The 16,251-nt window shown below is 41.3% G+C and overlaps 1 protein-coding gene across 8 annotated transcripts in view; it reads right to left on the reverse strand.

Moving 5' to 3' along the window:
• Window positions 1–7,912: 7,912 nt before the first annotated feature.
• Window positions 7,913–16,251, reverse strand: part of LOC139628951 (adhesion G protein-coupled receptor L2-like) — an 83,489-nt gene continuing 75,150 nt past the window's right edge. For 2 of the 8 annotated variants that reach the window (XM_071491179.1, XM_071491178.1), the window contains 4 exons: window positions 16,018–16,146; window positions 14,556–14,652; window positions 13,339–13,464; window positions 7,913–9,955 (listed from right to left, as the gene is read on the reverse strand). In XM_071491179.1, the coding sequence (XP_071347280.1) occupies window positions 9,093–9,955; window positions 13,339–13,464; window positions 14,556–14,652; window positions 16,018–16,146 (1,215 nt within the window). In that variant the 3' untranslated portion in view covers window positions 7,913–9,092. Of the gene's footprint in view, window positions 9,956–10,543; window positions 10,598–13,338; window positions 13,465–14,555; window positions 14,653–16,017; window positions 16,147–16,251 lie in introns of all 8 variants that reach the window. The other 6 variants (XM_071491180.1, XM_071491181.1, XM_071491185.1 and 3 more) reach the window with 5 other exon arrangements.

Consider the following 16,251-nt stretch of genomic DNA (forward strand, 5'->3'; position numbering starts at 1 on the left):
CCGACATTGCCATCCCTAACGCCATACTCGATCCATGATATTTCCATTTTTTTTGCTATATTAGGCAGAAAGCCATATTTTAATTTAGAATTTTTAGAGGAGGTTCATTGCTTCTTTGACCTTGGAGAAAACAGCTCACTCTCAAGGACACATACTGTATATTTATCTTAATTTTTATGGGTATAATTCCAAAGAGAAAAACTATAGCCATTGCTGTGTATTTCTCTTATTTCTTCCACAACGTTTCATCCAGTTAACATCACTATACAGAGAAGTTTTTCAGCACTCTTAAGGCAGTATTGAGTCAAGACCTTTCTTGATTTAGAAAAAGTGATAAGAAAAAGAACAGAGACCTGTACAACACAGGCTCTGAGCACAGTGGGGGATTTTCCTTTTATATATATTTACTGAAAAGACTCTTCTTGCCCTCTTTGCTCTGGCAAAGGTTGAAGATGCAGGTTCATGAAAGAGACAAGACAAGAGCAAGTATTGTACTATGCTCTCCATAGTCTGAAATGTTAAAGAGGTACGGAGGTATGGGGGGAAATCTTGGAGATTTCTCGGGCTGCCTCAAGCTTTTTTAGTTTGATCTTTCGCAGAACTGAGAACACAGAGCTGCAACTCAGAGTGACTTTCTATAAAAGAGCATGGTTTTTCTCCTGTCGACCTCTGAATGGCTTTTCTTTCTTACATTGCTCAAATGAAAAAAAAAAAAAGAAGAAGAAAAAGATTTGCTCCAGAACAAAACAGAAGCAGATATTTGCTCCTGTATTTATTATTTATTTTCTTATCATTACCATTCATCTTTGTTAAAAATGTTTTCTGTCCAGGAAAACAAGTCTGAGCGAGCGTGCCTGCTTTTTACGAGGAGCTCTGATTCACATTCATACAGTTGTTCACAACCAGGAAAAACTATGGAGCAGTTGGAAGAAAGATCAAGAGGGTTCAACTGTGGAGCTCATGTCTGGGGACATGAGGCTCTGCACTTCAAGTAGCTTTTTTTTTTTTTTTTTATATATAGTTCTTTTTTCCCCCCATGTTTTTCTGTTCAAGACTTTTGTGTTGAAATAAGGATTTTTTTCGGTGAAGAACTAGCTTATTTTTCTAAGAGTGTGTTAGCTGTGGAAGAAATATTCTGCTAATTGACCTAAAGAGTACAGTTTTGTTGCCATTACAAAAAAATGGAGGTGATAATAGCCTGTTGGAGAGGCTAGCATTTTTATTAGCCCTCTAAAACCTTGTCAAACAGATTCTAATGTAATATATCCTCTGGAATAAAACTGAAAATATAAACCTTTTTTTTTTTAATCTTACTTATAACACATTTTTAACACAGAAGACATTGGTAAATTAACTGTAAAAGTAGTAGCCTATGTTATGCTTTTGTGGCAGAAGAGGAAGTGACGCACCGCATTTCTAGAGACTCTACCCTCTTCCAACTGGCAGTCAGACCTGGACCTTGCTTCAGGGCACTCTGATAGTGAGAGGTTGAAACAGCTGAGAAGCTTCTTTCCGAAATTTGATCTACACTTCCATAAAAGTGTCAAATGTTTTTTTTTCCAGACCTTCAAAGTAAAGTGTACTCTGTGTAGTGCAGTGCAGTGAGTCTAAAGAGATGATTTCTAATAAAAGACAACAAAAAGCTGTGTTTTTTTTTTTTTTTAAACTGTCAGGGAGTTAAGAAAGCAAAAATCTTCCCAAAACAAATGTCACAATTCAACATTTCAGTTCTTTTGTTCAAGTTTGTCTTTTGTTTCCTTGTGTTTGTGGGTGGTTTGGAGCATGTGTGTCTGTCTTAACTTCTAAACCAAATATTTTGACGAAATATGAACCTTTGTTGATGCAGTCTGTAGTAAAGGTCATTTAGTGTCTACAAGAAAGCAATAATAAAACGTCACCATGTGTAGCAGCTCAGTGCATCACAGCTCTGCAGTTTCCAAGTTGAAGCCAAACCTTTAGTCAACTTTTTCTTTCTTTCTTTCTTTCTTTCTTTCTTTCTTTGAACCTGTCACTTTGATTTTCAAACCAATGGCCCAAGAAAACATTGCTTTGGGCATCTTTTGAATGCAACTTCAAGCATGACATTGATTTCCTTAGCTTCATAATTATCTCCACATGCTACTGTACCACTGTATTCCACATTCAGACGAGGTTTGGTACATCCTGGGTGAGTGATTATAGCAACTGTAAGTAAATTAGCTGTGAATAAAAGCCTTTTATGTAAAGCGTTAGTCAAAGACATCCTGCTGTTTAATGCTATAAATGTTCTCAGCGATCCAACAGTGGCAACAAAAGATGCTCACACTGACATGGCTACACTGTCACTCTGAAAATGTTTGATGCGCTGCTTCTGCAACGAAAACCTTCATTTTTGCACTTTCAGTCTGAAGCTGAATTTTACAAAAAGAATAAAACCAGCAGTGCCTCGTCTCAACGTGTTGTCGTTTTCTGTCCCTTTTTTGTAATAAATTGGAGATGCAAAATAGGTACAGATGTGTTTGTGTAATGGTGGGGTTTTCATGTAAATAATGGCTATACAGTTTCAGAGATATATGGGAAACATCTGTATGAATGATCTGCAATTAAATTCCACTGAATAAAACCAGGACAAGGCTTTTTCTTGAAGCATTTATATTCTATGTTATACATAAGGAGGAAGAAAAAAAAGAAATCTCTTTATTATTCATCAAAGATTGTCTGTGACAATACTATCTCTAAAATGACATATCAAAAGGCACTTTGAAGTGGGACATACGGCAAAAATGACCATGTTTTATATTCAAATGTGTTTCTCACATGTTTGAAGTAAAGTCAGACATGCTTGACTGGAGTTTAGTCACACATTCACGTACTTTTCTTTTCTCCAAATCCTGCATTTTTTAAAATTGCAATCATTACATTTTGACTCAAATGGCCAAAAACTGTGGGACCAATTGCTTAAATGTAGGAAAATTCCTCTCTTGAGCTTTTGACTAATAGCAGTCATATGTTGTGTTTGTGCCTCGGGGGAATGCATTGCTATTATTCTAACAGAAACAACCCAACAAAAACATGGGCCTCTGTTGAGTGTTTACTGTATAATGGGTGTGACAGGCTACCTTAGACCAACTCTGAGGTCACTGCTGGTGTTTCCTACGAGGTATGACAGTTTTACAACTGCGGGGCTCACACTCGGATCGTTTCTGACATGTTAGACTGCTGCCGCTCCCTGTCTGTCTCACAATCTCTCCCCTTCTATTTTTCTCACTTTCTCCTCTGACTCTCTCTATACACACACACACGCACACACAAAGAGGTAAGGAATGATATCAAGCCTTTCTCAGACCGACTCAAAGAGGACTCGCGAGCATATTTTAAGCCCGAAGTCTTAATCTCTCATAATAGGCCTCTTTGTTGAAGTCGAGGAGGAAGCCCATATTTCTTTTTAAGCAGCCCTCTATTGGACGGGGGGGCTAGTTGTGGTGATATCCTAACAAGCATAAAAACAACAAACTAGAAATGTCATAAGGCTAAACTTAAGATATTTTGCAGCAAAGTTAAATTGCAGTAATTGCATCGGAAGATTATGCAACGAAACAGCAAATTTTAACAGCACAGCAGGATCTTCAGAGCAACATTTTGTGGTTACTCCTCAACAACACAAGCTCACACATTTACATCCATAACACAGCCTATAAGTAATTTATCCATTATGTGCCACAAGCTATAAAAATGTGAGGAAACCTGATTTCTCCTTGTTTTGCTGTTTCCGCAGGCAGGAATTCTCTGTCTTTACTCAAGCTTTAAAATGCACACAGAGAAGTCAAATCAGCCAAGGCTATGCAGTGTTTTTCAGTGGGACGGTGGCAGCAGAGCAGGAGCGATTCAGATGTTCTTTATCTTCATGCTGCAGAGTGAAATGTAGAGGAATGTAAGCTGTACATTTACAGAGGCCCTGAGGAAATATAATACTCCTTCTGCATTGTGGCTGTGCTAATGTAATTATGCATAGTTCCTGCACTAGCTAAGGAAAAGATTTCTATCCAAGAATATAAACATTGTCTGTATGAACACCTTTTCATTTTCATAATAATGTTATTATTATATGTATTTTTGAGCACGACCTTGTTGGAGCGGGTCAAAAAGATGATTCTGTAAACATCGTACTCATTTCAGTTTGGAGAAAAGTTTGGGGTAATTCATAAGGAAAAAATACCTCACTTTTATGTGTGTGTACACATAGGTTGCATGCATTCAGCACACGCACACAGATGCACACACATCGCATTTTGGTCCAGACTCTGTGATCTGATTTTGAATGCAGCATTTTGTTTGATGTCTTTTTGATGATGGACATGAAATAATGTCCAAATCACCAGAGGCAGGAACTTCAAACAGATCCAAATGAAAACACGGTAATGTCTTCTCGGACTGAGCCTTATTGCGCCTTCATTTGCCACTGCCCCATGGAAGCTGGGCTTTGACTGGGAAGAGATAAAAGATGAGTTGAAAAACGAAGCACTTTCATCTCCAACAAACTTTGACAACTTTTTCATTTGCAACACAAACACTGCATGGCTAATATGCTGCATCATAGCATAATCAGATAATCACAGATGGTAATGTCAGCGACTCCACAAGGAGTCAAAGGTGGAGGGGAGTTTCTTTGAAGAGGATAAATGGCTGGAAATCATCACAGCAGGATAAGGAGCGGCCAGGATATGCTGATCTTTTTATTTATTTTTTTATTTTATCAAGAACCCCTCCAGTCTTATTGGGGGAAAGGACGTGATCATCTATATATTGTTCAATTTCAGAATCCAATGTTCTCATAGGCTGAGAGAGGTAATACAGAGCACAGGTGACTTAGTGATAATGAACCAATATATATGCATCATGCAAAACCGATCCTTGTGCTTGGGAAAGGGAGCTCAGCACATTCATTCATCACAATTTTGTCTGTTATGAAAATGCAGACGGGGAAACTTCCCCTCCTCGCAGTGACATCACACACACCCTGAAGGGTTAGTCTCATGCGGAGCCTGTTGTGATTCTCCAGTGCTTATAATAAGGCAGCTTTCATAGACAATGCCGGCCCATTCCCCATGAACCGTGAAGGGGTCATCAACTTTGCATTTAATTTGATTTATAACTGAAAGGAAGCCAAGTTTCCGTATAATTTACTGACTGGTTTGGTGTCTCTCAGGGCTTTTGGATGGCTCTGTGTAAACTGAGAGACTGATGTTCAAACAACAAGGCAGAGAGCCATAGTGGACTCAGAGCTTTGCCTTGGCCTCTGCGTCAGTCTCCTGACAGCAAACTGGCACCCTGCTTGAACTAATAATGTGCACCACCCAGATCCTACAGTGACTGCGTGCACTGTATGTCTGCTGAGTGTCTGTGTGGTCAGTAGGAGCAGGATACTCCTGGAAAGCCACGGATGAAAGACACGCTCAATGCAAAATCTGCTAAATCTATCGTGTGGGTGTCATTCACTCTTGTCTCCTGTTTGGATGATGTGCAACAATTCAGCACACGGAGTGATTTGGACACAGAGACTGATGAAAAATGTTGCGTCTTGTTAAACTTCATAATTAATGTCATGATATGTGCAGGCAGTCGAAGGTAAAGGATCTGGCTGATGATATTCTGACTTTTATTGTGGTTGAAAACTCGCACAAAAAGAGCAAAACCAACAGTGAAGTGGGTCCTTCATTTTTGGTCTATATAATGTGAGTAATTACAAATTTGTTGGAAATTTGCACCACTGATGCAAGTATGACTGGCTCTCCATCCTTGTGGCCCAGTCTTGAAGAGGGGGCACTGTGTCAAAATCATAGTTTTGAGACCTTCATTGTTTTTGTTTACATTGACTTCATTTGTTGTAACATTGTGGTTCATCAGATTGCTTTCATTTTTCTGTAACACACAGATGTTGAGTTTACTTTCATAGAAATGTGTAAAATATTCACATTTGAGAAGCTGGTAGCAGTCATTTCTTGGCATTTTTGCTTAAAAAGTGATTTTAGGGATTAATCAGTTATCAATAATATAGCCAATTAATAAGTAAACATTTCAGCTCTAGAGCTCTGGTAGGTGTCTGATGAAATAATGAAACTGCCACAGTACAGCAGGGACCAGTAGGGCCCTAACAACAACTTTTTGCCCCAGGGCCCAGGTTAATCCAGCCATGACTAACCTGTGATGCCTGTGTAGCCAAAGCCTGATTCTGCTCATTCGTCTGTGTGATAAGCCTCACACTGTTGTCCAAAAGCTATTTACAGTTTTTTGTCAGTTTCTGTGGCAAAAAAATAATAATTCCTAAAACGCATTTCTAAAATGTATAATTCAATCTATCAGAACAGTTTCTCGTTGCTTTCCCACAGAGGTCAAAGGCAGAAGCACAACTATCTTCAAATAATCCAGTGATGCATTGCTTTAGGGTCAAAATGGATTAAACTGCTTTTCCAGTGATGTGTGTAATTCTCAGACATGTTCATCGACACACTCGAGTAAATCCCCACCTCTCAAATATAAATGTAAAAGCACACAGGATGAGACAGTGAACACAGAGACATGTTGCATTCGTCAGCTGTAGAGAATATTTGACCTTATTATTTGGTTACTGTATGCAAATCTCAATGAGAAATTATTGTACATTAGGAACTCAGTGTCTGTCACTGAGAAAGCTCATTTGGCATTTGACTGCCTTAACTTATGCAATGACAAAGAGATCATGGCAGCAGTGATGAAGTTATTTACTTTTGATGCAAAGGCAAAATTTTTGAGAGCGTTGTGCTGCTCAGTAAAAAATGGTGCGATGATTTCTAGGTGAATGATTGTTTTGAGGAGTGCAAAAGTGTTTCAGAAAAGTGCTTAAGTAATTGATTGCATTGGGAAACATGTTTCTTCATTACGATTAACATGGGCACTGTAGAGCTCCTTTTCCACTGGTCAAAAAAACCCACTGGGGCCGGTTAAATCAGGCTTTTGTCTGCAATGTAAAAGTGTACAACTGGGATTTATTCCTGGATCGAATGACTATGCAGCGGTCGTGGGTATTTATTGGCTCCAGCCCCGATCAGTAGTGATATAAACACAACACCAGCGTGAACATGCTAATTTTCGCCCCTTATCCGTGGCGTGACATCTTTCAGAGCACACAAACACTGACACAGACCTGTCATCTGCCCAGCAAGGTGCCGTTAAACACAGCTGCTACACCTTCTGCTGAGAGTGTGCCGCGGTCAGGGCTGCGCTCAATAAGTTTTAAAAACACACAATCACCAACTGAAGTGTCTCACAGGGAGGTTGTGACACTTACAAGGGCATCGACAGACAGATGTATTTTACCAGACTGTGCGGCAGCTAGCAGCTCACTGAATCTGAATCTGCGTTTGTGTGTGTGTGTGCTCTGGAATTGCATGTGATGACATCACTCCCTGCAGTTGTGAAAGAAGTCAGTTGCCTTTATTAGCGGGTTTACCCGCGTTTAAAAAAATCCACTTATATGCTAATTTCTTTGAGCAAGCCACACATACACCATCCTGCTGTTGGAAATCCTCAATAGTGCATCGGCTGTGTGTTAATCCGCAACTGAAAATAGTCCCTTGCAAATGTACTATTTATTCTCGTCTGAGTAAAGTTTGCTAAAAACCACAGTGCACCGCTGTTTAAAGAAATCAATTTAGCCTTTTTTTAAATGAAATATATTGGTGACAAGTTTTTAAAGATTCCAGAAGGAACAAAAATGAAAACAGCTGGGATAAAGACAGACTAACACATTGTTAGTTTTGGTCTTTTCGTGAAATTTGTTGATAATAACAAAAATATACAATTTTGCCAGTCTTATCCTTTAATTGTCATTTTACTACATGTATGGATCATAGCAGATTTTTAATGCAAACTGAGAATAAGCAACCAGACATCTGCGAACAAGAAAAAATTTCACATTTATTTGATATCAAACAGGAGTTGAATTAAATATCAGCTGATGATGGGCTCTTACAAAAGAAACAGAATGAACCTAATCAGTGCTGCAACAACTTTTCACACTTTCCAACCATGTTCCCCCCGCCCCCCATTTTTTTTCTCTGAATAGTTCAGTTAATAAATTAATTAGTGTCAAAGGATGAAACATGTCCGCAGAAACTGCAGTATCGCATTGACACGAACATAAGTCCTTAAACCTGACAATTTCTTTCAAGTAAAATAAATTACACAAGTATCCAATTCACTCCAAATCTGTGCATGGCCCGGTGTTAACAAATATACTACTGGCAAAAACTCATCATTCATGAAAGCAAAAGCACTTCACAAGCAGAGACGTGAGCATGATTTCATATGGACTGATAATCGCTCAAAACTTTTTTTTTTCTTCATATTCAAACATACTACGAGTCAAGTGTGAGAGGAAAAAGCACATTTCCACCATTTTGATTAACCTTGTCTGAAGAATCTTATTAACATTGAAAGGGCATAACTACTGAATGGTTGCCGTTTCTCTTTTTTTTTTTTTTTTTTTTTCTTGTTTTTACTTTTTACACTAGTGGTACAGCAAAATATATTTTCTTTAGCTGTTACTTTGACAACAGTTAAATGTGCAATAGAGAAAATATAAGGCCTGAGTCTGAATTAGTGGTTTCTTAACTTTACAGTCCTGACTGTGTAGTGGAGCCACACTAGTTCTAGTTCTGTACTTCATGACTAAAAAGACCCTGGTCCTGCAAAGTCCCCCAGGAATATGTCAGGAGTTCCATAGTTCTTTGCTTGGATTTTTTTTTAATCCCTTATTCTTCAGCTCTTCTTTCAGTACAAGAGAAATGCCATACTTATCTGTGGCACAGCCGCCTGGTGTTATTCTCTGCACCTCTTTAGTCCAACAGCAGAGCTTTCACAGTCCACATTTGTCTGGCCTCGGATGGACGTGTTTTGTGTGTTAATGAGATCTGTGTGCAAAAGTCATTTATTCATTCCGTTTCCCACCCAACAACATTTCACTTCCTGTCCTAACAGGAAGAGCGTGCAGAGTGCGGAGCCAGACTTGCCGGCTCTCTTGACATCAACCGAAAGCACCCGTCTGTTGAAACCCTGTGCAAACAAACACGGCCTCCTCAGAGGCTGGTAATGAGCTGCATTTGTCCGTCGCTGGGCGCCTCTCCCCCCTGTGCGCAGTCTTCATTGTTGGGTGGGATGATGCACCCGTCGCTGGTGCCTCGGTTTATGTGGTAGTAGGACAGGGGCTGCGGTGCATCACCGAGCTCAGGCATGCTTTTATGATACGCGTCCTCGCTCTCGCTTCGAGGTGAAGGGGAGAGCTCCTCCTCCTCCTCTTCCTCGGGGGGGTATGGCGAAGCTGAGGGTGAGGGTGAGTCTCTCAAGTTTGGCATGCTGGTGTAAAGGGAGTCTCTATTATTGTTGGGTGAATGGGAGCCCATATCCTCCACTGCGGTAACAGTCTCAGAGCCATGGCTGCCCTGCCCCTCCAGGCGCCTGGGGGCCTTCTGGGCGCTGTAGAGGAGAGAGTGAGTCCTCTGGGGCAGGAGGGGGGCCTCCAGCACCTCCTTGTGGTGGGGGTGCAGGAGCAGCTCCAGGGTGGCGTGTCCTCCTCTTCCACTTCCTCTCTGGGGGGATGAGGCATCGGCATGATCCGCCACGATGGCGTCATCCTCGCTGCCGCTCCCACCCCCGCCTCGGTCCACTGTCACTCTGGTCTGGGGAGGCAAGGCTCTGTCCCTCTGGGCGTCACGACCTTTGGGGGCCCCGCGGGGCCTAAGGTTGTTATGGACAATCTCAGATATGATCATCTTCTCAAAGGCGACATCGTCCAAGTTGAGGCCCCCCAGGTCACCCGTGGCTCGAACGCCCACGGCCTCATAGTCGTCGTCTCGCAGGGAGTAGCTGTTGTTGAAATTGCCATTGAGGGGGAGGGTGTCCATGGCACTGATGTCCCTGCTGTTGCTCAGGGAGTGCTGTCCTGCAAAGAAAGGCAAATGGAGCACGTGAGACATAATTTTCCACCTTTTGAGAGAACAAAAAATTCTCCACTACACCATCCACGTACACTTGATACTGCTCAGGACACTTCACTCTTGTGCTCTTTGATCTCTGGGTAAATTTTAATTTTATACAGATACAAAAACTTCTAAAATTCAAAGGAGAACCCAATTAGCTCTCCAACATGTCCATCCTCATTATGGCTGAATCTCATTATAGCCAATCTAAGAAATTATCCTGAACAATATTGGAGAAATGAGAACAAGCGATGACTTAAAAAAATATACACCGTAGCAACACATTATAAAGTAGCTGATGACCAGGTAACAACACGGCAGCATACACAAAGCAACAGACAGGATAAGAATAAAAGAAATAAATAAATACAAGCCGATGAGGAAGTGTTGTGACATTAACAATGAATAAAACATTCCGCCTATTGAAAGAAGGCAAGACAGGAGAGTAATGTTGAACACAGATGGCCAGCCACCTCTCTGCACTGGGGCCCCACAAGCACAGCAACAACCCCCACACACCACAACAAGACAGGCACGGTGCAATGACTCACTTTGCCACCACTCACATCAAGTGTGTCTGCTCAGGCTATCTGGCCTAAGAACAGCTGATGTGCAAAAAAAGTAAAACAGATGCTTTTTTTCAATTGCAGCAGAAACAACAAAATCACTGAAATAAGACAAAAGTGGAAGCTCGTAACATTCAGCCTGGATTCAGTCGATCCTACTCGGATTGTGTCCTTGCAGTTAACTATAATTTAGCTCATGTGATGCTCTGCGCAAATTGTTGTAGGTGGATGGGGAATGACAGCGAAATGATGTGTTTGACAGTTTGAGAGAGCTAAAGGACAAATCAAGGACGACTGAATCCTGGACTCGGCAGGTGAAAGGGTTCAGCAGCAAGCACAGTCTTATTTTAAAGGTCTATAATAAAAGAAGGAACATTTCCTGAATGACATATGTTTTTTTTCTTCTTCTCTTTTTGAAATGTACATCTATTATTATGTATTGTGTGAACAAAATGCAGTCACACACACACACACACACTCTAATTTTTTACAGCTCTATGACTAAGCTCAAATAGCAGGGGGGAGTGAAGAGGGCTGGGGGGGGGGGGGGGGTGGTTTGATTTGATATGAGGAGTTTATTTACTGGGTACACTGTGAGGCTCTAAGTGAAGGGCTGACATTTTGTAGGGTGAGAGGGATGCCGTCACAGGAAGGACAAAAAAAGGGAAACTGTAGTCACAGGTTTCAAATGGAAGTGTCAGAAAATGGATGATAGCGAATGAAAAACAACATCAAAGACTTTTCTAAAAAAGAGTGACAGGAGCGCAGAGAGCAAAAGGGCAAAAAAAAAGAAAGGGGGGGGTGGGGGTGGGGGGGGGGGTTATTAGATATTTCTCTAAATAGATTCTACTTCCAAATTTGCATTTGTTTATGCGCAGGCAGTGATTTTATTGCAGACAGGTATTGTCTACCAGGAGAGGGGGAAATGATGTGAACAGAATTCAACTGGACACGGCAACAGCTGCACTCTGGGAACCGTTCCAGCAGAGATTCATCCAAGATGTTCTCCTTACAGATTTTACTGCATCAGATGAACATCTGCAGAGTATTACTTAGTATTAATACACTTATAATAGAGGACACTCTCATCCTTTTTGCAGGGAGCTAAATGTAATGACTATAACAGAGGAAATTTTTGAAAGAGCTTATGTTAAACTTGACAGTCTCTCGGCGCGGATTTCATACTTGGTTGGTGATCTTCACACCAGGTTTTGACATTTGTGTGTCACACTGCTGCCTGCTCTCCTCAAACTGGTTTCCATATGTGAAGTCCTTCAGTTTTTTCCTGTTTGTCACTGCTCCTCGATCCACTGTTAAATGAGTGTGGTTAGTGTTTCCCCCTGTGGCCTGGGTGGGGGGGGGGGGGGGGGGGGGGGGGGGGGTGTGTGGGGGGGGGGGTCTTTCAACATGTAAAGGAGATGTTAATGCTGACATTCAGAACTACCTGCTAATTAAATATTGCCACTTTTTATCTATCTCCTGTGCTCCACTGTTAACATGCAATTATGCTACAATAATTATGTAGGTAAACATTTTAGGGCAATAAAGCACAAGCTGTTGACACACACACACACACACACACACACACCCCGACTTCTGCGTCTGGCTCAGCTGCCGTTGAGCTCAGAAAAAAAACAAAAAAAAAACAAAAAAAAACCACAAAATGTCTTTGATAGCCTTTTTTGGTCTCAACCCCGCTTCATTATCTGTGTGAGTGTGAAGTGCTCTCATTGTGCTCTAAGATAACTAACAGCACAAAACAAGACCATGGTAATGATGATGAGGTTAAAGCTATATGTTACTGCACAACCTCTCCTTACAGGCTTTCACCATACTGCTGTTTTTGCGAATTCCCTTTTATCATCAAATGCTGGAGTATCTGAGGGCTATGACTCTGCCCGCATTGCGTCATGTGGTTCTGTTTTTTTTCTTCTTCTTCTCTTCTTTAATTGGGTTTCTTTTCCTCTGCCAGTGAGGAACTAGGTCAACATAAACACTGACACGATTCCAAGTCAAACTTCAAAGTAAACTATGTACAATGTAAAGATTTCAACACGTATCGACCATGAATACAGGTTCAGAGCATAAATGATCTGGACCAGTGTGTAAAGCTCAGATTCAAAAGAGGAATTCCCATATGCCTGCTCAGTGGAGGAGATAAGATAGCATTGACGTCTCTGAGCTTTATCTCCTGTGTTTACAATGGAGCGACTTGTGAAGATAAGAACTACAGAGAAGGTGTGAATGAGGAAGAACGAACGTGTAATTATTTTCAACATTTTCATTCATGCTGTGTCGCAGTCACAACCTCAGGAGTTTTCATGTTTTTCATAAATGTGACACACTTTAAAAAGTATAGTCTGACATCTTGGGAAATAGGCTTATTGGCTTTCAGTTACATGAAGATTGATACCGCTTTCATATGTGTCTGTTACATATGAAGCTGCAGCCAGGAGATGGTTAGCTTATCTTAGCACAAAGAGTGGGAACAGGGGGAGCTCACAGCTATCCTGGCTCTGTCAAATGGTTACAAAATCCACCTACAAGTATCTCTAAAGCACACGGATCAACATGCTCCATCTGGTTTGTTTAGCTTTTATAAAAACAATAATTTGCTGTTTATGGGGGATTATGCACCGGACTGTTTCTTGGTAGATAAGTGATATCAATCTTCTCATCTGACTCCCCTTCAGAAAGTGAATGAGTGTATTTCCCAAAATGCTCTGCTTTAAAACAAATACAAATCTAAGTAACAATAAAGGTGGAGGGTGGATGTGCACCTGGGGAGTGAAAGGCCGGTGGAGAGGGGGTGTTGCACACCACTGTTTCTGCCAGGAGGTTGTTATAAGGGTTAGTGTCGTGTGTTCGGAGGAGAGGGTTAGTTAGGAGGTAGTTGCCAGTCATCCCTGAAATAACAGGAAGAGAGAGAAAGAGAGAGAGAAGGGGAGAAAAATCAGATGGGAAAAAACAGCAAAAGGAAAAAGAGGTATTATAGTTCATGGTCTGTGGTGGTGCGCTGTGTAGCTGTCGACATAAACAAACACTGACATTCGCTGTCCAGAATCTGACACCACAAAAGATTTATGACCTGCGATCCATCTGCCTTCTGTTATGGACTAAGCAGCCACAGAAACACTGGTCAAAGCAAAAACATTATCCAAACAGTCAGCTGATTAACTGACAAACAATAGTATCGCGACAAGTGTTGACCAAAGCGTAGCAACACAATCAGCTGCAGTGTTTATGTGAAACAAATTCATCTAAGCAAACTCATCCAGTCGAGACACCAGACAAAACATGTCTAAGTGGCCTGCCATGAATAATACAGTATCCCTATCATCCTCAGCGTGCTTGTGTAAATCCTCAAGAATGTAATAACTATCCTCAGTCATTTGGACGGATCGCTGAGGAACTCTGCGCTGGCATGTGTGGTTTTAAAAAAAAAAAAAAAAAAAAGAAACAAACAACATCTAAACTTATTCATAACTACAGCCAAATCTGGGCTGGCACAGTCTGGAGCCTGAGCTTCATGATGCCGGGATCTGTCCCAAAACCTGCTCTGACCTCGGCCTGACTTTGCTCATCTGTCCTGCCTGCCTTCATCCTGACAATCACTCCGAGGTGAAGTCTGCCGCGCTGAGTCTCTCCAGCTCTGGGTCGTTCCAATTGGAACTCAAGTCCTCATAAGTAGCGGCTAAATATCACACCTCTCTTTCCTCTCTCTGTTCCCTCCTCCCTCAGATGATCCCAGTGAGCAGCGAGAGTGCAGTGAAATGCTGTGAACTTTTGATATGCAGACAGGATTTAACGCTGTTTTTTGATCGCTTAACGATAAGAGAAATGCAAAATTAAATTGGGTCTTATCTCCTTCTTTGCCAAGCTGCCAGAGCCATGTAGACTGCATCCATTGAAGTGTTTATTGTGAATTCAGAGCCTCGTCACAAAGAGAATAGTGTATGTGCCTCGTCTGGTGTTGGTGGAAGAAAGGGTTGCTTACCCTGGTTGAGTGTGGAGGTGCTGTTTATGTCTCCTGAGATGAAGGAGGACTCCGACTGCTTCCTCACGGTGTCATTCCACATCCGCCTGATGCGGCTCTGGGGGTAGAGAGAAAAGCAGCCATTGATCAGGACTCAACATGGTGCCGCTGTTATTCAGGGCTTTTGGCCCTAAGAATTGAGTGGCTACGTGGGCTTGTGATTCAAGCCTACACTTGTGCACACGATTCGGCTAACTCACTACTAGATGACATGGTTGTGCTACGCTAAAACAAATGGATAAGCTGAGAATCTCACAGCTTGTAATTTGAGAGATCAGCCCCGAGGGACTCTTTTTTTTTTTTTTTTCTATCTCTCTTGATAGTAATAGAAGAAGCTTCCATCAAGTTCCCAGAAGCGCTCTTGAGATAGATCCCACATAGTGAACAGAGACCTCTACACTCAGTTGAGCTGTATTTTCTTGTGTTTCTTTCTTTTCCTATAGGTTCTACCTAACAATCGTGATAATATTTAGTAATTTAAAAAGCAAATTTTATTGCTGTCTGACTGCTAGATGTGCTGTACAATAATGCTTCTTCATCTAAATTCATCTTAAAAAAAATCGATACCATCCCCTCATATATAACCTTGGCAGACTTAACTAAAGTTTAGCTTTCCTATGTGAAGCACTTCAGTTCATACATATGTAAATTAATGCTTGGCCAACAGGTACAATGAAAAGTGCAGGATTAGAAAACAGGTCAGCTCAGCAATAAGAGCACTGTGGCATTGAGTACTGTACCACATTCAAGTTTCTACTTCAATGCCAAACTTTGTATTTGGCTGAATGAATTAAGAGGCTCGGCTTTACAATGGTAAAATTCAAGACCAAGGTTGAAAATACATAAAACTTTTGAGCCTTTACTAAAGGATACGGCTGGCGATTTTTTAATTTTTTTTTTTCTTCTTATCAATGAATCCACTGAAAAGAACAAAACCAACAGTATGACATTTTGTCTCTCACAGCTTTCAAACTTCTGAGGCTGTCAGCCCCAAGGCTGTTCATATCTAAGGATGTAAGTCTTTCAAAACAGGTCTGAAATAAGTAGTTTCATTCATTCAAAAAGGGCAAAATAATGCCCTTATACATCTGGGCACTGTTGATTTTAACAAACAAAATAAACTGCAGTGTCCCTATTTATCATAATGAAGGAACCTGTCCCCCACTGCCACAACGTGTCTGACTGATGTGTTTTCTAACTTTGTGGACAATAATGGAGCTCGACATTTGTTGGCAGCATCTGTCCTTTGTTGGTTTTGATCTTTTCATGATATTTGTTTACAATTAAAACCTACAGGATATCTAAATGAAATACTTTTTTTGGAAAGCCAAAACAGTCAAGAAAAATAAAATCCACTGACATATAATCAGATTTTCTAAACCTTGAACCCCGATGCATCTGATTGCCAGTGCTGTACATGTACCTGTGTAGCGGATGAGTAGCGGGCTGTGGATCGAGACGTGGCCGTCTTGGCTGAACTGTGTGATCCCTCAGATGGCAGCGCGCCGCAGCACTGGGACTGACGGAAACATTTGCTGTACTCTTTGCGGACCTGCAGGGGAGTAAAAGTTCAGGGCAGACTGAGCGCACGCAGACACAGACAGCGACGCAATCCTCCATCCCCCACGAGAAGTGCACATCCCAAATCTTTATCAAA

This window comes from Trachinotus anak, unplaced genomic scaffold (genome assembly GCF_046630095.1).
Source record: "Trachinotus anak isolate AG129_WGS33_773 ecotype Australia unplaced genomic scaffold, CSIRO_AGI_Tana_v1 ptg000012l, whole genome shotgun sequence".
NCBI classification, from domain to species: domain Eukaryota; kingdom Metazoa; phylum Chordata; class Actinopteri; order Carangiformes; family Carangidae; genus Trachinotus; species Trachinotus anak.